This window comes from Microcebus murinus, chromosome 18 (assembly GCF_040939455.1).
Source record: "Microcebus murinus isolate Inina chromosome 18, M.murinus_Inina_mat1.0, whole genome shotgun sequence".
NCBI classification, from domain to species: Eukaryota; Metazoa; Chordata; class Mammalia; order Primates; family Cheirogaleidae; genus Microcebus; species Microcebus murinus.
In genome coordinates this window covers 28,751,432-28,777,108 of record NC_134121.1, presented here as the reverse complement: position 1 = coordinate 28,777,108, position 25,677 = coordinate 28,751,432, and the positions used below count along the sequence as shown (strand labels likewise).

General features: G+C 40.2%; 4 protein-coding genes across 14 annotated transcripts in view; 2 read left to right on the top strand and 2 right to left on the bottom strand.

The window, feature by feature from the left end:
* MYO19 (myosin XIX) overlaps nt 1–2,478 on the bottom strand; it is a 38,983-nt gene extending 36,505 nt beyond the window's left edge. For 3 of the 4 annotated variants that reach the window (XR_012913059.1, XM_012777664.3, XM_020280871.2), the window contains exons 1-2: nt 1,876–2,478; nt 1,063–1,208 (exon numbers count right to left, since the gene is read on the bottom strand). The gene's annotated coding sequence lies outside the window, so the exon portion shown is untranslated. The remainder of the gene's footprint in view (nt 1–1,062; nt 1,209–1,875) is intronic. The other variant, XM_012777750.3, reaches the window with a different exon arrangement.
* The window catches only part of CA4 (carbonic anhydrase 4), a 179,097-nt gene that overhangs the window by 102,278 nt on the left and 51,142 nt on the right, over nt 1–25,677 (bottom strand). The gene's annotated exons all lie outside the window — the stretch shown is intronic.
* On the top strand, nt 2,030–5,853 carry PIGW (phosphatidylinositol glycan anchor biosynthesis class W). 3 transcript variants are annotated; one of them, XM_012778708.3, is made up of 3 exons: nt 2,030–2,158; nt 2,399–2,699; nt 3,953–5,853. In XM_012778708.3, exons 2-3 carry the CDS (start codon nt 2,410–2,412, stop codon nt 5,475–5,477), a joined length of 1,815 nt encoding a protein of 604 aa, XP_012634162.1. In that variant the 5' UTR covers nt 2,030–2,158; nt 2,399–2,409; the 3' UTR covers nt 5,478–5,853. The 3 variants fall into 3 exon arrangements, with proteins under 3 accessions (XP_012634162.1, XP_012634394.1, XP_012634249.1); XM_012778940.3 differs by lacking the exon at nt 2,030–2,158 and having other exon boundaries at nt 2,521–2,649; XM_012778795.3 differs by lacking the exon at nt 2,030–2,158 and having other exon boundaries at nt 2,566–2,773.
* Nucleotides 10,344–25,677, top strand: part of GGNBP2 (gametogenetin binding protein 2) — a 35,399-nt gene continuing 20,065 nt past the window's right edge. For 5 of the 6 annotated variants that reach the window (XM_012779522.2, XM_012779463.2, XM_012779228.2 and 2 more), the window contains exons 1-5: nt 11,325–11,518; nt 12,029–12,221; nt 19,539–19,619; nt 21,589–21,842; nt 24,096–24,194. In XM_012779522.2, the coding sequence (XP_012634976.1) occupies nt 12,129–12,221; nt 19,539–19,619; nt 21,589–21,842; nt 24,096–24,194 (527 nt within the window). In that variant the 5' untranslated portion in view covers nt 11,325–11,518; nt 12,029–12,128. Of the gene's footprint in view, nt 10,362–11,324; nt 11,519–12,028; nt 12,222–19,538; nt 19,620–21,588; nt 21,843–24,095; nt 24,195–25,677 lie in introns of those variants that run through there. The other variant, XM_075994395.1, reaches the window with a different exon arrangement.

Genomic DNA, 25,677 nt, shown 5'->3' with positions numbered 1-25,677 from the left:
GGAGTAGTTGTGAAGGTCAATGAGGTCATGGTTTGAAAGCACCATACAAAATGCAATTGTGAATATACACTTAGTGAATATTGTTAGCACTACAACTAAGGGCTGAAAATCTGTTTGGGAGCACTAATCAGATGGAACTCATCAGTGTCAACTTCAAGAAGGTGAGGATTTCAGGGGAGGAGAATCCATTTGAGGGGGGGGGTGTATTGTGAGGCTGGGTCTAGGCCAGTATCTGAAGAAATGGTATGTGAATTTTTCAGGCTGCAGCAACTCCCCTAGCAATGAAGGATGATGATGAGGGATGCCTATAATGGATTAACTCTGATGGAGACTTTCTTGAGGCCCCCAATACATCTATCTAGTCTTTAAAGAACCCAGGGATAGGGACTACCATGGAAACTGGAAAAAGACAATTCAGGTAGGAAAAAGACATCAAGACTGTACTGGACACATTCACATGACATTGATGGGACCCCATCCCAGGAACAGCCACACAGAGGGCTCTTAAGACTCAAGGAGAACAAAGCTTCAAGTGGAAGGTCATCTTAAGAGATAGGTCCAGAGCGGGAGCACGACAGATTGTGGGGTTAGAATCCAAAGCCCACAACCACCCTGACGCAGGTCACAAGAGTTCTCTAAGCCTTATTCTGTTTTATCCTTTGAAAATGAGAACAATAATATCCAAACAGGCCAGGCACGGTGGCTCATGCCTATAATCCTAGCTCTCTGGGAGGTCAAGGCGGGCGGATTGTTCAAGGTCAGGAGTTCGAAACTAGCCTGAGCAAGAGCGAGACCCCGTCTCTACTATAAATAGAAATTAATTGGCCAACTAATATATATATAGAAAAAATTAGCCGGGCGTGGTGGCGCATGCCTATAGTCCCAGCTACTTGGGAGGCTGAGGCAGAAGGATTGCTTGAGCCCAGGAGTTTGAGGTTGCTGTGAGCTAGGCTGACGCCACCGCACTCACTCTAGCCTAGGCAACAAAGCGAGACTCTGTTTCAAAAAAAAAATATATATATATCCAAACCACACTGGGCTAAGGATCAAATGGGCTAATACCTGTGAGAGCGCTTTGCAAATGTTGGTTATTTTGATGCACCATCAGCTCCCAGCTGGAGTCAAGTCTGATTAGGGCGGTTTACTCCAGTTCTCCCAGCTCTAGCAGTGCGGTTACCAGCCAAAAATTTGTGGAAAGGGTGTGACCACTGTGGGCAGAAGGGAGACGGTAATGAACACATGAAACAGAGTCAAGGCAAGTGGCAACCTGATAGCCGGTTCTTCCTCCTCCTCCTCAGCCTCAGTTTCTTTCTCGCCACGTAGAAGGACCGTGGGAGCGCAGACGGGGAGAAGGGCTGGGAAAAGATCCTGAGAGCTCAGCCGGCCTCGCCCTCAGGTTCCCGGCGGGAATCCGGGACTCCCGGTCTGGGCAAAGTGCCCGCCAAGCCCAGGGCTGGGATGTCCTCTGGAAGCACCTGGCATGGGGAGAGTACGTCCTTCCCAGAAAGGTGGACATGACCCCAGCCAAGGGCGCGGCTGTCCTGACGCCTCCTGGGACTCGCCGCCCCTTCCACGGTCCCTGGGCAGGACGAGGACTTAAGTAGGGACCTCCTTCCCCCATCTCGGGCCGCCCTCTGCCCGAGACGTGGAAAGGTGTAGGGTCACCATGAAAGATCCTGGTTCTGAAAAAATGCCAAGAGTTAGGCTATCTCCAGAGACAGGAGAGGGTCAAAAAGAAATGGGGGAGGGAAACGGCGCTTTGAAAAGGGCACCGGGAGACGCCCCTTTCTACCTCAGCGCTGGGGGGCAAACTGGTCTCCCCTGCCCCTTCTGGGTCGCGGAGGGCTTCAGAAGTGGGCTGGGGGTGGCACTCACCGGTCCCACGGCCCGAGCCGCCGAGCGTACGGCCTCTGCCCAGCAAGACTGGAAAGGCAGGCTAGCCGGGTGAAGCGGCGGGAAGAGCCGGGGGAGGAAAAGGGGCGGGAGCGAGCAGGAAGGAGAGAAAGCCGGGACCGCCGGATTTCGCCGGCCGGCTGCTGCAGGGGCCAAGTAGCCGCGAGCCGGGCGGCTCCTCCCCCGAGGCGGGGCGCGCACTCGCTGGCGGGCCGCACGTGGCCCGCCCGGGACGTCGGGAATGGGCTTGCAGGCTCCCTCTACGGTGAGATACTTTGAAACCTTGGGGTACAGTGAGAGTGAAAAGGCAGCCTCTCGTGTACTGCGGGTAGAAGCGCGGGAAGCACGGTTTCCGGGGCCTCCGGGCGCCCCCAGGGTCCCTTTCAGTAGAGGTCGCCGCGGCCGAATCTTCCACGCGTTTCTCATACCCCATTACCCTGACAGGGCCTAGTCGTGGGTTCTGAGGGGCCGCTGTGAGGCGCGTGACGCGCCTTTTCCTCTCCAGGCTCTTCTCTGATGGACCGGCCCACGGCTCGCGAGCATCTGGGTTGCACAAGCCCGAAATGGATAAGGACAGGCGTGGGGAGTCCCCGGAGCGTAGGAACGGGCGCCATCCTGAGGGGGCGTGCGGAATCTGCCAGCCCGGAAGAGCAGGCTGCCTCGCGTCAGCCGGAAGCGCAGCCCGGAAGGCGGAAGCGGCTGGCTCCCGCCCGCGTGGTCCTGCGAGTGCTGTGGGATCCCCGCGGCACTGCCCCGGTAGACTACCTTCTGTCTGGGGACCTGACACCACCTGGAGCGCGTGAGGTGTAAGGGCAGGGCGGGCGTCTGTCTGGAAAAGGACTTTTTAAAAGGGCAACTGGTTGGAGTCGGTTATCGTGAGGTATTGTTGCAGGTTCCAGTCAGGCCATCATGTACACATGCATGCATTTATTCAATATGGTTCATGTTTGACCAACAAATGTGTACTTCCAGTATGCCACTTTTCAGACGTCGATATGTGGTAGAGAGGTGTTTTATATCCATTTTTTAAAAAGCAGCTAACATGAGTATGTGCTATGCATCCATTTTTAATGCACTCATTTTACCTGTCTCCACCTTAACCTGAAAACACTGCCGTCTGTAAATGAGGGGAGCAGCCTGGAGCTCTAGAAATCACTTTAAGGCTCAGATTTTGTAGTGGAGGCAGTAAGTTTAGAGAGGCTTTGAACAGAAACCAAGGCCATCCCCAAAGTGTACTTACAGCTACAAGCCCCCAACCCCAGAATTTGGCATAAAGTCATTAGTAAGGTGTATTCAGTTTTCATTGATCTTTTTTTTTTTTTTTTTTTTTTTTTTTTTTTTTGAGACAGAGTCTCGCTTTGTTGCCCAGGCTAGAGTGAGTGCCGTGGCGTCAGCCTAGCTCACAGCAACCTCAAACTCCTGGGCTCGAGTGATCCTTCTGCCTCAGCCTCCCGAGTAGCTGGGACTACAGGCATGCGCCACCATGCCCGGCTAATTTTTTATATATATATCAGTTGGCCAATTAATTTCTTTCTATTTATAGTAGAGACGGGGTCTCGCTCTTGCTCAGGCTGGTTTCGAACTCCTGACCTTGAGCAATCCGCCCGCCTCGGCCTCCCAAGAGCTAGGATTACAGGCGTGAGCCACAGCGCCCGGCCTCATTGATCTTCATGACATATACTATGCTCTGAAATAGAATGTCCTATCTGACAATGATGCCATTCTCAGGGTTTTTCTCCCAAATTCACTTTCTGTGAGAGTCTGTCTTGTACTGAGAATAGCTAAAGCTATTTCATACTATTAGTATGAAATAATTCATACTATAGTTTCATACTATTAGTATGACATTCCCATCCTAATGCATCAGTGTTATCGTCTTCCCACAATCCTTGGAAGGGGAATCACAATCCTAGGTTATGCCCCTGATTTGAAATCATTAGGGACTAAAGTTTTGCTCTGAATTCTAGAATAAGAGTATAATTCAGTCAAGTACATAATATGCCAATTCCACAAGAATGTTGCTTTCAACAAATCCATTCCTTTGCTCTTGTTTTCACAGGAAGAAAAAAAAAATGTCCCAAAAGCAGATGAAGGAAGCTTTTGTCAGTAACCTCAATGGAACCAGCGTGCTGGAAATCACCGAGGGCTTGTGCTTTCCTGCATTCTGTGTCCTGTGCAGAGGATTCCTGATAATTCTCTCACAGCACTCATGTTCTATTTCACACACCTGGAAAACTAGATTCTTCATTGACTTTGTTGTCCTAATACTTCCCCTGGTGGCCACCTTGACCATTTTGTCTTCATTTATCTTCCTTGAGCTTCTTACTGTGATTATCTTTGGGGCAGGGCTGTTGTATCAAATATACCAAAGGAGGACTTGCTATGCCAGAGTGCCTGTCCAGAAAATCCTTGGAAAATTCCTCACAGTCAGTGTAGAATCAGAATACATTCCAGCTATCTCCTGTTTCCGTGTAATTACCAGCGTGTTTACTGCTATTGCTATTTTGGCTGTGGACTTCCCAGTTTTTCCCAGAAGATTTGCCAAAACTGAGCTCTATGGGACAGGAGCAATGGATTTTGGAGTAGGTGGCTTTGTTTTTGGGACTGCAATGGTTTGTTTAGAGGTCAGGAGGAAAGACTATATCAAAGGGTCCAGATTTTATTATTTTACAAAGTCATTGTACGCTGTTTGGCCATTAGTCTTCCTAGGAATTGGACGATTAGTTATTATAAAATCCATAGGCTATCAGGAGCATATAACTGAGTATGGAGTTCACTGGAACTTTTTCTTTACCATGATAGTTGTGAGAATGATAACATTACTGCTATTGATTATTTTTCCTCTAAATAAGTCTTGGATTGTGGCCCTCAGCATTAGTATATTATACCAGCTAGCCCTTGACTTTACCCCACTAAAGAGGTTAATTTTGTATGGCACTGATGGCAGTGGCACAAGGGTTGGTCTATTAAATGCCAATCGAGAAGGAGTAATCTCTTCCTTGGGATATGTGGCAATATACATGGCTGGTGTGCAAACAGGGTTATATGTTCATAAGAACAGATCACATATCAAAGACTTGATAAAAGTAGCATGTTGTCTTCTACTGGCAGCTATTAGCCTCTTCATATCCCTTTACGTAGTTCAAGTAAATGTAGAAGCAGTATCTCGAAGAATGGCCAATTTAGCTTTTTGTATTTGGATAGTTGCTTCTAGCCTGATCCTTCTTAGTATTTTATTACTGGGTGATATAATTTTGAGTTTTGCCAAATTTATAATTAAAGGAGCTCTAGTACCATGTTCTTGGAAACTTATCCAGTCACCTGTTACAAATAAAAAATATTCAGAATCTCTAGTTCCTGAAGCTGAAAGAAAGGAACTTAGTCTTTGTTTAATCATAGCTCTAAATAGAAAACAGTTAATTTTTTTCTTGCTGTCAAATATAACAACTGGTCTGATCAACCTGATGGTAGATACATTACACAGCAGTACCTTATGGGCCTTATTTGTGCTCAGTCTCTATATGTTTACCAACTGTTTAATTACATCTGTACTGTATTTGCAAGATAAGACTATAAAATTTTGATCAGGGGTAGGATGTATTTATATTTGAGCAATAATATTTTAATTGGGAAGAATATATATTAAATGTAAAGAAGATGTGCTTTGGCAGCCCAGTGTTAACCATATCCTATTATAAAATTAGAGTTTCAATCCTTTATAATAGTAGTGATGCTTAATATTTTAATTGTATCTCAACACCAAATAAACCAACAGAGAAGAAACAAAGCCTTGTGACTTTTTAGAAACTATTAAATGTCAATATTTTAAAGAAACTTTAGAGTTATGACACAGGAATATTGAAGGGTGGGAAAGGATTTTTACTTTCCATTTGAATATCACCTTAAGCCATTCTTATTTTTGTATATTTTATTATGTTTACATTAAATTAAATATTAAGACATTTCAGTGTGACTTGTGGATTAATACTTTATTGCTCAATTTTAATTTTTTAATAAAACCTACAAATAAGAAGAAAGTGTTTAAACTCAAATGCTCATATACTATGAAATCAGAAAACAGTTAAATGTTCCAAAGAATAGACTGAATTGTATGATGTAGTTTACAAATGTAATAATAATTATGAGACAACAAAAGTTGTACTTTGGGACTAATTCTCTTTTTTAGCCAACTCTGCTAGGGCTACAATGGTAAACATTTCGTGGTATCTTGGAGTTTACAATCTGGTGAGGGAAACAGACATTAAACAACTATTATAAACTGTTAATTCATGAAGAAAAAACCAAAGGTGTCAAGAACTGATCTAGTAAGGAGTCCTTTTTCCCAACAGATGGTATTTTTTTCAAGCTAGAGCTGTTGGATGAGATGAGTTAAATCGTATGTGTGTGTGTGGGGGGGGGTAGATAGCAGAGAGCAGTCTGGGTAGGACAGGATGAGTCCTTCAGCAAAAGTCCTACAATTGGGAGGGAACCAAGTCAGTCTTGGAACTGAAAGCAGGCTAGGACTTAGAAAAAGGAAGAGCATGGGCAGAGAGCTGGAGAGGCAGGCAGGGGCCACATTGGGCATGTGTCACCTACCTGTTAAGGGGAAGATGGACCAGTGAGAAAGATAAAAATCATCAACTACATACTTTAATAAAATATAGCTATATTATCAATAAGATTTAATAAACTGTCCTGAGTCATTTATAAGCAGATCTCTGGACTGGCTGTTAATTATCTAAAATTTTAAAAACCTGCAAAGTCCTTAGTTTTCAATTCTAATGTTCAATGTATATCATTTAAAGTGAGCACAAAAAACCAATTAAAATTTCCCTTTAGTTCTATTTCCCAGTATAAATTTGATTATTTCAGAAATAGCTAGGGGTCAGAATGTTTAAGTTAATTTGATATTTGGTAAAAAATTTGAATTATTTGTGTAGTATAGAGTAGGTGGAGCCTCTGATACTAAATTGTAGATTTGCTGTTTTCATCAGTTGCCTCCAAATCAGTTGAAAATTTATTCCCTAATTTGTTGAATATGACTATTATACTAATTAGTTTGCTTTAATTTGTTAAATTGATGGCTAACTTAGCATTTATGTGACTTTATATTTGCTAACTATAATCAATTACATTTGGAGTTAATCTATTATTTAAAGGAATTTTCCCACAAATAAATTAGTATGTTGAATAGTTACATATGTGAAAATAAAAATCAGATTTTATTTTTAATTGAAAAACAAGACTTTTGAAATTTAACCAATAAGATTATAGTATGTAAATTAAGCATGACTGGAAAAGGTGATTGGTTTTCCTGCTAACTATGTCACAGTGCTAATACCCCACAATTTATCTATTTGAGCATTCAGCGGGTAGAAGGACTCAACCATATTCTCTCATTTAGAAAAAGTAAATTAAAGTAAGTTATCTGATGACTTAATGAGCATGTTGTCTAATTGGTCTGCTGCTTTCTGTTACTAACTGTTCATCCTTTTCTAGGTCTTAAATTTATCTCTCAGTAAATTAATGTCTCAACAGTTACAGATATCGAATCACAACTTAAAAGAACAATTTACTCTGTATGTTTTTTCCCACCTCCAATTCTGAAAGTCATGTAATACAAAGCTAATGAATAACATTCATAAAAGTGGAAGAATTAATATGCAAAGACAACTCTGATTTGATTCTAGTTTACAGAAGAGAAAGATTCAACAAAGATTTGCTGAGCTCTAATGTACCAGTATAGGTGCTGGGGATAAAACAGAATATAGGACAAAGTTCCTGCCTTCAAGAGGAATTTTAACTTACGCACATTATTTTTCCTTAATAAAAAAAACTACGTGAGAAAAGCATGTAATTTTTTTTTTTTTTGAGACAAAGTCTTGCTCTGTTACCCAAGCTAGAGTGCCATGGTGTCGGCCCAGCTCACAGCAACCTCAAACTCCTGGGCTCAAGCAATCCTTCTGTTTCAGCCTCTAGAGTAGCTGAGACCACAGGCATGCACCACCATGCCTGGCTAATTTTTTCTATATAGATTTTAGTTGCCCGGCTAATGTCTTTCTATTTTTTAGTAGAGATGGGGTCTCGCTCTTGCTCAGGCTGGTCTCGAACTCCTGACCTCAAGCGATCCTCCCGCCTCGGCCTCCCAGAATGCTAGGATTACAGGTGTGAGCCACCGCACCCAGCCTCAATGTATTTTTGACAGATGCAACAGAACTCTACCACTGTCACCTCACAACAAAGAAAACCCAATTTACACATCCTCAGATTTGGACAACTGTAATTTAAATGATATTCTGTCCTAGATTTTACCACATAAAACAATGTGGGGCTGGGTGCTGTGGTTCACACCTGTAATTGCAGCACTCTGGGAGGCCAAGATGGGAGGATCAGTTGAGTCCAGGAATTGGAGGCTGTAGGGAGCTATGATCATGCCACTGCATTCTAGACTGGGTGACACCGAGTGTCTCTAAAAACAGGGTTATTATAGTGAAAACAACAAAAGGTCTCCTAATCAACTATCATTTTTTTTGCAACTATCAAGTTTTGAGGGCAAAGAATAGAGAGGGAAAGAGAACAAAGTGAGGATTGAATAAAGAATAATATAATCTACTATGGGACTTTAGCCTATCTATGACCTTCAGAAAGCGATTCACTCCCATGATTTTAATTTTATACAGTTATAAATGGGATATCTACCAATACCAATGTCTCAGGAGATGACGGTTTTATTTTTATTGAGAATTAATGTCTAATCTGTTATGTAAGTCATACAAAAACATAATTGCTCCCTAGGAGTTTACATACAATCTATGAAGATAATAAGGAATAAGTTGGTACTCTTCATTTCTTGTAAGCCTGGGTAGCTGGGAGAAAAGACATATTTATGCCTGAGTTTTGTGGCTGGCTTCTCACACTTCGGGGACATAAGAAGACAAAGAATGGTATTTTGCTGATAATTTATCACATCTCCATCACTTCAACTGTTCACTATTAGGTAGTAGCAAAATGTGCTTTGCTGTCGATTGCCTTCACTTTCCTAACAATGCCAATATCAAAATTAAAAAACAGATTAAGGCCGGGCGCTGTGGCTCACGCCTGTAATCCTAGCACTCTGGGAGGCCGAGGCAGGTGGATTGCTCAAGGTCAGGAGTTCAAAACCAGCCTGAGCAAGAGCGAGACCCCGTCTCTACTATAAATAGAAAGAAATTAATTGGCCAACATATATATATATAAAAAAAAAATTAGCTGGGCATGGTGGCGCATGCCTGTAGTCCCAGCTACTCGGGAGGCTGAGGCAGAAGGATCACTCAAGCCCAGGAGTTTGAGGTTGCTGTGAGCTAGGCTGACGCCACGGCACTCACTCTAGCCTGGACAACAAAGTGAGACTCTGTCTCAAAAAAAAAAAAAAAAAAAAAAAACAGATTACAATTGGCTTTTTTATGTAGCAATCACTCATTTTGACAATTATAAGCAAGCTCTCTAAAGGCAGGTAGTTTTCATTTTAAAGTACATAGGACAATACACAAGAAGTATTTGCTGATGTACAAGTGGTTATAGCTGAAGATAGACCAATAGTGAAAATAAAAATAAGAGCTTACTCCAAAACAAGGAAGAGGCACAGTAAAAACGTCTAAAAATCATTTTGTCATGAAACAATTTTCTAAGCATTTTCCCTTAGATTTTGTTGTATTTGTAGCACCTAGGCTACCTCCTTGAGAAAGAACAATTTACCTAGCAAATTATTCTTAGAATTGTGTCTTCACTGAATGTCTATAGTACGGTGAAAAACTGTCTAAAGATACCAAGGTTCAGTGGACCTAATCGGGGAAAGTAAACTTAGATGGAGAGAGATTGTTGTGATCTCCTCATTTTATTATGGTTTTAATGCCTTTTCTAACTTAGATTTAAGTCCCCAGGGTGAATATTCTTTTCTTTGCTAGCACCTGGTGTGTGTTCAGTAATGAAAGTAATTAAAATTAGCACCTATGTATTGAGCTTGTTATTTTCAATGTTCTTTACCAACCATAATCCTAACGAAATTTAAAAGATTTAAAGTAGGGACATTAATGGATGTAGCTTTTATAAGAGCACCTCTAGATCTTAAATATCACAGCATTCTTTTTTCTTAAAGAGTATTTTTACATAAAACACAAGATTCTCTAAAAATGTCCATATTTTGGCTATGTAGCCTAACCTGTCAGAAACAACATGCATATCCTAAATGCCTATTGGATTTAAGCTAATGATCACACTGTTCTGCTCTCCCAACATGATCAAAAGACAAAAATGCTAACTGGATAATCATGCCGTTGGGATTGAACAATGGTTCTTCCAGTTTATTATGTCACCTACACTAACAGTGACCACACAATGTCATAAGTCAACATGGCTAAAGATGCACTATGGGGTTTTTTGTTGTTGTGACTCTGTAAGACTTCATGTGATGATCAAAATACTCTTTAAAGGTCAGTATCACAGCTCTAGCCTATTCTACCAAGAAATGTAGATCTGTCCTTAAGATTAGACAGTTTTCTGAGCAGTAAATGGATTTATCCTTAAAATCGCCAGAACTTTCATTGGCAAAATACCTTCCAACAACTATTTTGGCTTTACTACAGAGCTCCAAAGCCTTCAAGGTCAGAACTGAGTACACGGCGGCGAGCAGCTTTGATTCTCCGAAGACGGTCAGAGGGAAAGGCCTTTGTCCAGTACCAGTACTTTGCCCAAGGGAGTCCCTAAGTTAAATATTAACCCAGGCCAAGAATTTCCTTCGGCTAGGACACATACACAAGCAACTTCTATTTGCTTCCAGTGTAACAACAACGAAAAATTGACAGCACTTAAATATTTTTGGTCCCCTAGGCGGGATCTCCATGGAGTCCTAGATCGGGAACCAGTTATGCAGCTGGCTCCTGATGAATCAGTGTGTCAGGCCCTTTCCTTCTCCAATTGTCCCGCTGTCGAAAGCGCACTCAGCGACGAAGGCCAGAGTTTGTTTCTCACTCCCCAGATGCCTGTCTCCCTTTTCTTCACTCCTGCCTTCTGCTCTCACTGACCTCGGCAGCCTCAGCCCCTCAACAACTTACCCAGGTCCTCACTGGGCCTCCACCGAGTCAGCCCTGAGCGAGCTCGGCTCGGCACCCTTCGCCCCTCGGCCCCCGGTAGAGCGGTTCTCAGTCCCGCACGGCGGGGTACAGAGATTTAGGCCTACTCATTCCTCCTACAAGCCTTATTTCGGACTTATTTGAGTAGCTAGACTCGAAGGAAGACGCCAGTCATGCGTGTAGTACTACACAGGGAGAACCCCCGTTCCCTGAGCAAGGATTTCGAAAGCCGCGACCCCACAGCGGCACTCTACAGTCTCGCGAGAGGAGGCGGGGCCCCGCCCGGTGTTCTCGGCCCCTCCCGGCCCCACCCTCCCCACGTCCCCCGCCCTCCCTCCCCCACTCCCCGTGGCGCGAGCGGCTGACTGAGCCTGGAGAGGAAACGGCGGAGCCGCACTCCCGCCCAGGCCGGCCCTGACGCGGGCCTCGTCAGCCGGTAACGGGGAGCAGAGGTGGGGGTCAGGGAGGCAGCCACGAAAACGGTGAAGGTCAGGACCGAGAGCCCTCCTCCGAGAAGGGTGAGGAAAGGGTCTGGGCTCTCCCACCGCGGACTCCGCAGAGCAGTGGCGGGGTCGACCCCTCCCAGGGGCGGGGTCGCGCTGGGCAACTGCAGCCCAGGGGACTGGCTGGGCGGGGCACGCCTAGAAACGGGGAGAAGGGGTCAGTCGTGGGCGGAGGGCATCCCGGCGGCTGGCAGCGGAAAGTGGGCGGTGGAGCTGAGGTCGGCGGTGGGACCCTGGAGCCGGGATTCCTTTGACAGGCGGGGGGAGCTCCAGGACCCGCCGGTCCCTTCCGCCTCTCCTTTGGACCGAGACTGGAGGCCGGCAGTCCGGCGGTGGGGAGGGGGGAGCGACGCGAGGGGGCGGGTCCCGGCGCTGCCCGGCGCTGATTGGCTGAGCTCGTGTGGAATCGGGTGATGGGAAACGCAGCCTGTCTGTCCCGTCCCCTCCCGCTCTGCTCCCTCCCGCCCGTGGCGAATGTGCTGCGCGGCGGCGGGTGCTTACGCTCGCGGGGTTTGGCTGTTGCAGGCAGGAGCTGGGAGGAGGCGGCAGCGGCAGGAGCAGCGGCGGCGGCGGCGGCGGCAGCTGGGAGGAGGTGGTGACGGTGGCAACGGCAGCGTCGGGGACGATGGCGCGACTGGTGGCAGTGTGCAGGGACGGGGAGGAGGAGTTCCCCTTCGAGAGGAGGCAGATTCCCCTCTACATAGACGACACCCTCACGGTGAGCGGGCCGGGCCGGGCTGGGCCCGCCGCTCCCCTGGCAGCTGTTTCCCCTCCTCCCCCTCCCCCAGGCCGAGCGCTGCGCACTGGAGAAAGAGTGTGTTGCAACTCCTAGGCGAGGCCTTCTCTCCTCCGGCAGGCCCCACAAACTCGCCTTTGCAGTGGGTTGCTCGGTAACCTCTGCCAGCCCCAAGCCCAGAGCTCTCTGTACGCTCCCCCCAACCCCCCGGTTTTCCTTTTTGAACCTTCTTCCTTTACCCTTTCTTTTTAGGAGAGGCTGCTTTTGCCAAAGCACGCGCCTCAGAGAGGGGTTGAAGGATCTTGGGCGTTTAGGGCCTATCCCTTACAGAAACCACCTCTCCTCAGGGAAGCTTAATTACCTGGAAATGTCGCAGCTGCATGGCTACCTGTATTTTTTTCTATTTTAATACGGAGGCTTTCACTACATAAGCTTAATTACTGAGGTCAGAGTGACATACTCTTGCACAGTAAAGATTCCACTAAAACGGTTTGATTTCGTTTTAAATAGTTTCCTTTAGCCTAGTAGTACATTAAAACTCTTGATATGGTAATATTGCTAGGCCATGACTCTTCAAAACGGGCTTTCTTGGTATTAGTTATTCTTTAGTTTATAGGTAGCTGTTTTTTTTTTTTTTAAGGAAGCCGAATTATTGCATGTGTAAGAGTACTATAAAAAGCTGATTGCTCATCTTGAGTGTCAAGACCCAGTTCTAGGTAGTTTTCCTTTTTAGAGTAGGTGGTGATATAGCATTACGGACCCTCTGCCCTGTGTTGCTGTACTATTTCCTTTAAAAGGAAATGGCTGAAATTTGAATTGAATCTGAACAGGAAATGAGTGCAGTTGCTTGACACTATTTCTTAAGAGATGAAATGAACCTTTTTTGAATATCTTTTCAAATCTGCATTTTGATGATGCTGAAGCTTTGGATTATACATTTGCCTATTTTGATAAGGTGCAGCTAAGTCTCTTCATCTTACCACCTTTGGTTTTTTTGCCATTCAAAGACAGTTGATCAATTTTGTTACTGAAATTTTTTTTTGCAAATATCTCAAGTTATTTTCAAATTTGATATAAAATGCAAGTCATTGTAGAGATGACAGTCTATGCCTTTCTGGTTGCCAGTCTCAATTAAGACTTGATTGAGCTGCAATACTTGTAAAAAGATTAGAAGAGCTATTGAATGACTTAATTAATTTATTAGAACTTTTTAAGTGACAGCATCTATAGTTATCCAGTGCATTTTTTTTATGGAAAAAAATAGAGGGATTTGGCCCGAGATAAAGTAAATAGAATTTGTATTGATGCATTACAAATTGCTCCTATGCCTTCATAATGATTTCTGCACTTTTTGCACTACAAGTATAGTGGACTGGTATTTCAAGTAGCTTTAAAAAAACACTGATCAAATTAAATGATGGGTTTCTCGTTTTGAAAACTGATAGGAACTCATTTGTTCATATTTTCTTCTCTCCCTTGTCAACATAAACACTTAAGTTTGATCTGTTTTAAGTTTATTGTCCCAGAATGACTTTGAAGTTTTAAAAAAAAATCCAGTGGGTTTGGATATAAGATTACTGTTGAGTATATAATCAAAACATAGGGGAAACTAACATAAATTTGAGTATTTACAAAATTTTAAAAGATACTTATTGATTGTATATTCACATAAGCACCTTTAATGTGAATGCAGCACATTAATGTCATACAGCACTTTAAAATGGCCAACTTTTTAGGTGCTTTTATACTGTATTCTCGACAATATGAATTTCTGAAATTTTTCCATTGAAAGATGTAACCTTGCACTGTGGTTTAGTATGGCACTTATTTTGCACTGTACCTCGTTTAATTTTGATTTTATTGTATTGTGGACTTGTGACCAAGGCAAATAAAATTTAAGCTTATTTAATTTAAATATCTCAAAATAGCATTTTATTTAGGAAAAGGTATTTTTTCTTTGCTTTGGAATGTGTTTTTATCACTAGAGAACGATTGAGACATTTATTACTTTGTCTTGAAACTTCTGCACGGTCATTGAATACTGTCTAGTGAATGAAGGACAGTGAAAATTCTTAAGGATACACCGTATTTATAGAAACAAGTTTCTTTCTGGATCATTCTACCAACTACTACTTAAAGGAAGAATGTTGAGGGAAACACTTGTTGGGGGAGAAACCTGTAGTAGAGGTTTATACTCTGCGCTGGTCCATTGACAGTTTGATGGCAGTGTGTGCCTGAAGTTAACATTTGATTTGGTCTTTGCTCCTAGTGTGCACTGAGGAAATATCACCTGATCTTTATTTCAAATAGTAGTCTTAGAATCTTGGTAGCAGCTAAATGTTGCAGTCTAGTTACAATGTTTACAGTTCACAGTTACAAATGTTATCATTTGAGTAAGGGATGCTGAAACCTAGCCTTAAGTTAAATTGGTGATTTTAAGTTGGATTTGTAAAATGAATTTAAGAATCTTGTATGTGAAGAAGTAGCTGCCTCTTCTATGTCATATGTTGTGTCCACATCTAAAAGATTCCTGTGGTAGTTCAGTGGGTATGAACACTTGAGAACAGTGTTAATGTAGGTGTATTTGAGAAAATCCCAAATAAATAAGCAGGTGTAATTTTTTAAAAAGTTGATACAGTGTTTGGCCAAAATGCTGTTCAGTATTACTAGAATTATAAAATAGCAGACACACAGAATATAGATTTTATTTTAGAGACATCTTTGAAGAATATATATATATATATATATAGTTGTTGTTTGTTTGTTTTAAGAATTACAATTTTGAGGTTGGACATGGTAGCTCAGGCCTATAATCCCAGCACTTTAGGAGGCCGAGGTGGGAAGATTGCTTGAGGCTGGGAGTTCAAAACCAGCCTGGGCAACTTAGCGAGACCCCATCTTCACAAAAAGACAAAAATTAAAAAAAATTAGTCAGGCATGGTAGCACATGTCTGTAGTCCCAGTTACTCAGGAGGCTGAGGCAGGAGGATTGCCAGAGGCCAGGAGTTTGAGGCTGCAGTGAGCTATGATTTTGCCACTGTATTCCAGTCTGGGTGAAAGAGCAAAACTCTTGTCTTTAAAAACAAAAACAAAACAATTTTTAAGCAAGTGATTTTCAATAAGGATAGAATCAATATATATACTGTTCATAAAATCATCTTGAAAAATAACTTTAAAACAAAAAAAACAAACTACCCTTAATCATACTTCCTAGAGATTAGCAGCAGTTTTTAGTGTAATTCCAGTCATAGACACATACATAGATGCAGAGTTGAGATATATTGTCCTCTGTAGTATTTTATCCTTTTTTTTTAACTAAATGATATTGGGAACTTTTCTTGTCACTCTTAAACATTTTTAATGGCTGTATAATATTCTACCATATGATACTGCATACTTTAATCATTCTTCCATTGTGGGATGTAGAGGTGGTTCTGGTTTTTGCTGTGAGTAAGCTATAAGAATATAAACAATGCAGACATCTTTGCATTAAAATTTGTTTTCTTAGGATTTTGGAAGGGAAATTACTAGATCAAAAGCTAAGAACCTTTTATAAGTTCTTCATATGTAATTGTCAAGTTGCTACAATATTTCTGGAATACAGTTTACCCTCCTAATTCAAACCAATCTAAATGGACTAGAACCTCAGATAAGAGTTTAACTACCTGAGGCTTTGAAAGATAAAAATTGTAGCATATCCACTTGGGGGTTAGGTTGCATTTGTTAAAAGTTTAGTGTTTTATGTTTTCTTTCAATTCTTGATTTAATATTTAATTTTACCAAGGATGATAGGTGTTACTAATGGCTGCGTGGATGAAGAAGTAAAAGTAAAACCAAAATGACAACGATTTTGTTAGATACAGACTTAGTATCACTGGTTAGAACTTGTGAGAATGTGCTATAAACAGATTTTTTGTGGTCAGGAAAAACCAGGACAGATACTTAAGAGTGAAAGTGGGTAATGGAGTCAATAAACTTTATAATGCAGTAATTGCAGTACAATGACTTGTTCTATTTTTGGATAGCTATGGATAGGCAACCTCATCATGAGGCTGAATGCTAATGACTCCTCTGTGAAACCATACCTGAAATACTGTCTTCATTTAGATAACTTACAATCTTGAAGATTAAGTCAAGGAAGTGGTTTTAAAGAATGGGGGGAAATCGTGCTACTGGCCTCTTTCCCCTTTTTCTTATTTTCATCTCTTAAAACATTAAACAACATATAGTGATTAGCCAGAAAACAGTAAGGTAAAAAGCCATTGACCTAAGTGTTTGAAAGGCAAGGACAGAGTAATTAATGAGTGCAGAGTATATAGGATGTTAGGAAGTAAATACAAGAGAAAATTTAGTATCATCTAGCTGATGAAACCCAGGAAAGACATAAAAATAGATCTTGATGGTTTTTTATACTAGGTAGGTGAAAATGAAATGATCAGAAATGAGTTTTTTTAAAAATTTTAACCCTTTTCCTTAATGATTTAAAAAAGGATTTCTAAAGCAGGTATTCATGTAATTATAATTTTTTACAAATCAGCTGGTAAAGTCTCAGTATGTTAGATGTGCTCTTTGACCTTTGCTTTAATTTTTAAAACAGTAAAACAGTTGATCAAAATAAAAAGAAATACTAAGTCAGAAATACAGGATTTCATCTAAGAATCAGACTGGAGAGCCTTCGATTTGGTTCAATAAGGAATACTCATTAAATGTTTGCTAAATTGATAGCTTTGATCCTAAAACAGCATACATAATTGTCTTAAATTTTATGTGGCAATTGGTATGTGGTGAAATGGTGTATATTTGTAGCAGGCAACTGAAAATGCAAATCAAGGTATTTATTAGTTGCTTAAATGGTAGGTTTGAGGTGACCTGCAGTATTCTGTTGAGTTACATGGTTCTAAAAGTTTGTCCTACACCTTTTTAGTTACTTCACAGTTAAATTTCTTTGTGACTTAAGCCCTGTGGTGATTCCAGAAGACATAATGTGTGTTAATTGAACTATTAGCTAGTTTAGTTTTTTTGTCAGTTTTCTGGACCAGGATTTCTTTTGTGTGTGTGTGTGAGACAGAGTCTCACTCTCTTGCCTGGACTAGAGTGGCCATGGCATCAGCCTAGCTACAACAACCTCAAACTCCTGGGCTCAAGCAATCCTCCTGCCTCAGCCTCCTAGGTAGCTGGGACTACAGGCATGCGCCACCATGCCCAGGTAATTTTTTCTATTTTTAGTTGTTTGACTAATTTCTCTCTATTTTTAGTAGAGACAAGGTCTCGCTCTTGCTCAGGCTGGTCTTGAACTCCTGAGCTCAAGCAATCCTCCTGCCTTAGCCTCCCAGAGTGCTAGGATAACAGGCGTGAGCCACCTCACCCAGCCCTGCTAAATTGTTTTCATTGAAAACACAAGAATCCCTGGACCAGGATTTCTGATACAATGATTATTAAATATTTTTTTGAATTTGAGTGGACCATGTTAACTACAATAAACACATGGGCAGTATGAAATCGTTAGATATTTTGCTGATTTATTTCAGTCATTCTCATCAGATCATTTGCAGCTACAGTATTAGAGTAGACTGGTGACTTAAATTTTGCTTTGTACTGTTGGTAAAGTTAATATATGAAAGTACTTATAACAACGGCTGTGTATTAATATATACTTGATATATACTATATACGAAGCTACATTGAGCATTACTATTACGTATTGGAGTTATTAAGACTGGGAAGTAAAACTAGATATTACGGTTGATAAACCTGAAAATTGGATAATTGATCTTTGAAACTGAGATTTAGACAATTCTTCTATATGTATGGAAGAAGAAACTTCTGGAACAATAAAAGCTATTGAGATGGAAACATGTCTGTGAACATGGTATAATAAATATAAAATTGGAAGCAAGGAACATTAGCCCTCTTCACCTTCCCACCCCAATAAATAGTATATGTGCATTGTAATACATTTGGGAAAGGTCAGAACTCTACATAAGGAAAAAAGATATCTGTTGTCCCAATACCTGTAGATAGCCACATCTAATATGTATTTTCCTTTTTTTGTAAGATAAAATGTGCACATACAAAAATTTGAATCATATTGTACATACAGTATTTGATTCCGTTAAATACAGTGAAGTTTTCTAGAATGTTGTTAGTGTTTGCATTATTGTCCATCCTCTTAGTATCTGTTTACCTACTTCACATGTCCAGTATTCCTCCCTTATCAAATTAAGAAAAGATCTTATTTCTATTGCTTACACTTGTCTTAGTTGTTAATGATGCCTCAGTTTGTTTTTAGAACAAGCATGTTTTAAATCTCTTGTATCTAATGTGGGAAGAAAGGAATGGTCATCTTTATTAAAGAAGCAGTGTGGTAATGGTTGGGGAAGAAGAGGGATCTTTTTAAGACCACATTGAACTGAGTAGGGATTTTTTTTGTTATCACCTCAAATGGATTTTTGTCCTTACTTCACTCTGGGTATGTAGGAGTTTGTGGTCCTTGTGATTTGGAATTAGTTTGTCCTAGCATATTACATTTACATGTGTGTAATTTTCATTGTTTTGGAGGCATACCTTTTTTTTTTTTTTCACATTTTAACATCCCTGCTTAAGTATATCACATAATGGGAATCATCACATGATAGATCAGTGATACATGCTAATTACAAATCCCCATTATGTGACATACCGTAGCATCCTTCAGCTTCATATCCCTTTTCTTGTGGTAGTGAATTTTGATAATTGACTAAGTACCTCAGTGTGCCCTTTTTCATAATTAGAGCAAACATAAACTATGTGCCGGGTACTGTTCTAAAATATATAGATATGTAGATGTTTAGAAAACAGTCACAAGATTATATTTCATAGTTAAGAGGAATAACTAAAAATATCAGGTTATTCCACTTATTAAATGCAATTATCCACTGCAATAAACATTAAAATATAATTTGATTTTTATAGTCACTCTGTGAGATAGATATTAAAAATTATTTAATCATGTTTTACAAATGAGGAAACTGAGACTCAGATTAAGTCACTTGCCCAGAGTTAATGACATAGATTGTAAGTGGTAGAGCCTCTATTTGAACTCTTGTCTGCCTGATTTCAATATTCTTGCTCCTAATGACTATGCCATTCTGGCTTTAGAAAATTTGTATGCTTGGATTTTGTTTTTTAACTTTTTTGGGGGGGTGGGGTAGAGGGCAAATCTGGCTTTTAGGGCTCTATTTCTGTCCTAGAAGTTTATAAAATAGGCTATATCATGTGTTCAAAGGGAATAAAATAATTGATTTCTTTTTGCATTTTAAGATGGTGATGGAATTTCCTGACAATGTTTTAAATCTCGATGGGCATCAGAATAATGGTGCACAGCTAAAGCAATTCATTCAGGTAATAGTTTTTAAAGTTAGTGTTTTTAATGGTATATGTGTGTTTTAAAGAGTTCTTTATAATTTAGCTGTATTAATTTGTTTTATATAGGGTTCTCTAGGTATTGCATTGAAATTGCTTTCTTTTTTTACTATTGTTATAGTGAATATATGTAGTTATGTACTTGTCATGTGAAAGAGAATTGGTGATGGTGTGTTAACATTTTATATGTCCATAAGGCTCTAATTTCACCAGGCTGCCTTTCCCTATTTTTCAAAGATATAAGGTATACAACTTTTCTTTAAGAACTTGTTGGTTTTCTTCTGTACTAATTGTTTTGTTCAGGTAAAAAAAAAAAAATTCATCCTATATTATGAACTTTCTGATTTTTATTTAATTCCTGAGAAATATAATACCTTATATAAGTACACTTAAATATATTATCCAATTGTCCTTTTATCCATGGAGGATTGGTTCTAGGACCTCATGGAAACCAAAATCCTCCGATGTTCAAGACCATGATGTAAAATGGTGTAGTATTTGCATATAACCTATGTGCATCCTCCCCTATACTTTAAAGCATCTCTAGATTACTTATAATTCCTAATACAACGTAAATGGTATATAAATAGTTGTTAAACTGTATCATTTAGGGACTAATGACAAAAAAAGTCTGTACATGTTTAGTACAGATGCAACCATCCTTTTTTTTTTTTTTTTTTTTTTTTTACCAAATATTTTCAGTTAGTTGGTTGAATCCACAAATGTGGAACCCATGGTTATGAAGGGCTAACTGTAATTAAGGTAATGGAAAATAGCTTGTTAGTTTACTTTAAAACTCAATTTCTACTTTTAGAGAAAACTTTGAAAGGTTAATGGTAAATGTGAGAGAATGCTTCTTGGGAATTCTCCTACTTTCCCATCTGTTTTGGGTAAATCTGGAAGTGTTAATTGTAGTGTAACTATGACTCCATTAAGTAGAAGTTACTTACTAGAGTTTTGCTCATTTCTCTGCAACTGTAATTCTCAGTCATTTTTCTGCCTTGTCATAACCAACAGGCCAAATTCATATGTGCCAGCATGTTACTCACACACTATCGGCTCCTACATATAAGTAAGATAGGCCTTGTTCTCTCCCACTAATCCATAATACATCTGTCCATAGCTCCGAGCTGAGCATTGGTACTCTACATCGTCATCCTATGGTGACTCTTGTAACTAAACATTGTATGCTGTTAAAAGTTAAAAAGAAGTGATAAAGCTGCATTTTGTCTTTGTTCTTTTTTTTTTCTTTCTTTCTTCTTTAAGTGCAAATACTAGACTTAATGCTCATTGAACCATCCCTACATTTCTAGATACAGAGCTTATTTTTGTTATGCTTGGGCACATACTTTTAGTCCTGGCATCCTAAGCAGGATTTTTTATACCTTAGATTTTTTTTTTTTTTTTTTTTTTTGAGACAGAGTCTCGCTTTGTTGCCCAGGCTAGAGTGAGTGCCGTGGCGTCAGCCTCGCTCACAGCAACCTCAAACTCCTGGGCTCGAGTGATCCTTCTGCCTCAGCCTCCCGAGTAGCTGGGACTACAGGCATGCGCCACCATGCCCGGCTAATTTTTTTTATATATATATCAGTTGGCCAATTAATTTATTTCTATTTTATAGTAGAGACGGGGTCTCGCTCTTGCTCAGGCTGGTTTTGAACTCCTGACCTTGAGCAATCCGCCCGCCTCGGCCTCCCAAGAGCTAGGATTACAGGCGTGAGCCACAGCGCCCGGCCTATACCTTAGATTTTAAGGACCAGGAAGTTTGGAGCAAACTCAGTACAGCATGGACAAGCTGGCTACTTTGCCTTTCTGACTCAGTTGCAGATAGAGATGGCAAGCCCTGCTCAGTTGTATTTACTGCAGAGAGATAGCAACCACAGTAGTGAAAGAATAATTTTAAGTCTTTCTTAAGGACTCCTCTTAACTTGTCTTTCTCTGTTTCTCTTAGCGACATAGTATGCTTAAGCAACAAGATCTAAGTATTGCCATGGTGGTGACATCACGCGAAGTCTTGAGTGCACTTTCTCAGCTTGTCCCATGTGTTGGCTGTCGTCGCAGTGTGGAGCGCCTCTTTTCCCAGCTTGTAGAGTCTGGAAATCCTGCCCTTGAACCCCTTACGGTAGGGCCTAAGGGAGTCCTATCTGTAACTCGGAGCTGCATGACCGATGCAAAGAAGCTTTATACATTATTTTATGTACATGGGTAAGTATAATCAATTATGAGAAGATGAGTTTGTTAAATTTTTAAACAGCTTGGTGACAGTGGCTGCTTTTTTTCTAAATTTGATTGGGACAAAGATTGAATCTTATTCAACAATTTTATTGAGTGACTTCTAAGTACCAGTGAATGTAGAGTTTCTGCTCTCAGGAGAAGCAGTAAATGTACAATTTGTCAGGTATGATAAAGTTACAAAGAAAAACCAGTAAGGGGAATAGAGAATGGGTGGGTAGAATTAATACAAAAGGTGATCAGGGAAGACCTCTCTGATAAAATGACATTGAATATAGACTGAAATGAAGTGAGTGAGCAAACCATGTGGATATCTGGGGGAAAGCAGAGAAGGAAGGAAAAGCAAGTATAAAGGTTTAGAGGTTGGAGTTTTATTGGCATGTTTGAGGAACAGCAAGGAAGCCATTGTGGCTGGAGGTAGATGGATGAAGGGAACAGTAATAGAAGATGGAGTGAGAAGAGTGATAAAAGGTCCAATCATGTAGATCCTTGTAGGTTGTCCTGAGGTCTTTTGCTTTTACTCTGAGGTAAAAAGCTTTGGGAGGGTTTTGAGCAGATAAGTGACATAGTCTGACTTTTAAAGTTTGGCTTATTTTGACCTCTGTATTGAGAATAAAGTGAAGGAGGGTGCAAGGGCAGGGAGGGAAGCAGAGAAAAAGGCTATTTAATGACCCATGGGAGAGATGATGGTGACTTGGACCAGAGTGGTGGGTGGCCATGGGGGTAGTGAGAAATGGTAGGATCCTGGATATGTTTTCAGGAATGAGCCCACAGGATTTTTGGATAGATTGATTGGGAGGGAGGGCATCAAGGATGATTATTAGATTTGTAGTCTAAAGAATGGACAAATGGATTCTATTTCCTGAAGTAAATTTTGTAGAGCCCCCTTCTGGATGTGTTGAGTTTGAGATACCAGTTGGACAGCTAAGTAGAAATAAAAGAGGTCTGGCTTAGAGCTACAGATTTGTGTCATATAGTGAGTATAAATAGGAAAAGAAGAGGTCTGAAGACTAAATCCTGAGTCTTTCCTATTTAGAGGTGGTGATAGGGACTTTGGATTTTTACTCTGCCTGAGGAAAGATGCTTTGGAGGGTTTTTGAACAGAGGAATAACATCTGACTTATGTTTGAAAAGAATCACTCTGTCTGCTGAGTGAAGCCTAGGAAGTAAAGGACAAAGGGTAGCAGCAAGGAGACCATTTGGGAGACCTCCTGTTGCAGTTGACTGAGTTAAAGATTGGACAAGGGTGATAATCACAGAGGTGATAAGAAGTAATTTGATTTTAGATATATTTAAAATTAGAGTTGACAGGCTTTGCTGATTGATTGGATGGTAAGGTGTGAATAATAATGATATATATTCTATATTTGCATAAATTTTCTATCTGGCTCCTCATCAAGGATATTATGTATTTACATAATGTTTGGGGGTTTTTATTTGTGTGTGTGTGTGTGTGTGTGTGTGTGTGTGTGTGTGTGTGTGTTTGGAGATAGAGTCTTGCTCTGTCGCCCTGGGTAGAGTGCAGTGGGTAGAGTGTAATGGCATCATTGTAGCTCACAGCAACCTCAAACTTCTGAGCTCAAGTGATCCTCCTGCCTCCTGAGTAGCTGGGACTACAGGTGCGTGCTATGACACCCAACTGATTTTTCTATTTTTAGTAGAAATGGGATCTTGCTGTTGCTCAGGCTGGTCTTGAACTCCTGAGCTCAAGCAATCCTCTTGCCTCAGCCTCCCAGAGAGATAGGATTACAGATGTGAGCCACCATGCCTGGCTTGTGTGTGTGTTATTAAGAGACAAGATCTCTCTATGTTATGCAGGCTGGCCTTGAACTCCTGGGCTCAAGTGATCTTCTTGCCTCAACCCCTCATGCCTTACATATTTATATAATGTTTGTACAATGGAAGATGGCTGAGAATCAGGTAGCAGTCAGTTATAGAATATGGGCACGCTGCTAGATGTGGGGATACAGGGATGAGTGAGACAGATGCAGTCTTGAGGAAAGAGTATGTTAAATAGAGTAGGTCTCTTTCAACATTTTGATAGGCTAAGGATGGAGAGGGAAGATAGACCTTTCTGGGTTAAAATTTGTTGAAAAATTTTTAAGGTAGGTGTTGTATCTATAATACTCTAAATACACTTCTCTCTAAAAGGCAGTGAATAAAGATTTTAAAATTTGAAAGGAAAATGAATATTACTTAAATCCTTAATGGTTTGTTTTTAATTAGGTCCAAACTAAATGACATGATAGATGCTATTCCAAAAAGTAAGAAGAACAAGAGATGTCAGTTGCACTCCTTAGATACACACAAGCCAAAACCTTTGGGGTAAGTAGAATTGAATACCAAGGTGCTTTGTCATTGTTAAGATTATAAAAGTTGATCATATTTAGTAAAGAAAGAAGAAACACACTGCTAGTTTTAATTCATTAATTGGTTGTACTCTATGACATAGATCAAAATATGTATGTCCCCTGGTTCTGTAGAGCTTTTTGAATTGAGAGTATATAAGGTCTCAAAGATTTGCTTTTTTTAAAATAGTTTTTTACTTATATTAAATATGTTTTAGAACAAGGAAGTTGAGATCTTTGTGGAAATGTATGTACATAATAATAAGTTTTTCAAAGTAGTGATATAATTCTTTGATCTATATAATCATAATGTATAAATTATTTTTCTTATCTCTAGGTTTCCCTAATAATTTATCAAGGAATAAATAAAAGTGGTCTTGAATCAGTTATGGCAATATGTAGTTATGTAACTAATTTGTAGTTTTCTTCTTGGTTAGATGCTACAGTGTCCAAGGCTGCTTTTCCTCCCATCTCCCAGTACAGTACCACAGTTGTACCCTACAAAATTGCTTGGGGTTGGGGATGGTAGGGAGAAGCCATGGAATTCGAAGGGAGTTTCTAAGAAATCTCTTCCGTTTTGGAGAGAATGGGGTTCCAAATGATACTTCTGAATTAATTTTAAAAGTTAATTTTTTAATATCTCATTAGTATCATTGACACCAGTGTTGTATAGCCATCTTCCTCCCTGATATAAAGATCTAGATGACCAGGGAATGGTTTGTTAATAATCTATCAAGGTTTTTTTCTATTTTGAGGAACAGAATATATCTTAAAATTTTTATTTGAAAACTGTCAAACACAGAGACATGGAAAGACTATACAAAGACCACCCCCGTGCCATGAATTTTCACTCAGATTCAGCAGTTATCAAAATTTGCCACATTTGTTCATTTATCTACCTTTTTCTTTGCTAAAGTATTTTAAAGCAAGTTCTAGGCTTCATGTAATTCTACATACTTCCACATGCATCTCTAAATATATGGACATTTTCTTTCATAACCACAGTGTCATTATAATACCTAACAAAATTAACTATAATAATCTAATACCTAGTTAATATTCAGATTTATCCTATTGCTTCTAACAGTTTTTTTAAATATTGGTTTGTATGAATTAGGATCCAAACAAGAACCACAGGTTACATGATATCTAAATGTGGGAGTACTCTGAACCCATTAAAGCTCTACATAACCTAGTTTTCTAAGGATAATTATTTTTTTTATGATGCCAATTTTACATACAGTTTTATTTAAGACATTGCATTTTCCACTTACAATACAGTGCTTATAAAGTGCAATGTTATTTCCTTCCCCTAGGATAGTTGTTTAACATACTTGATTTATCAATATCTTTAGAGAATATCTGACTCTGTAAATGCAGAATTCAGTCTGATTGTCTCATTTGAGAATGACCTATTGGCTGAAGGCACAGAGTAGTGTGCTATAGTAAAAAGCCTGTCT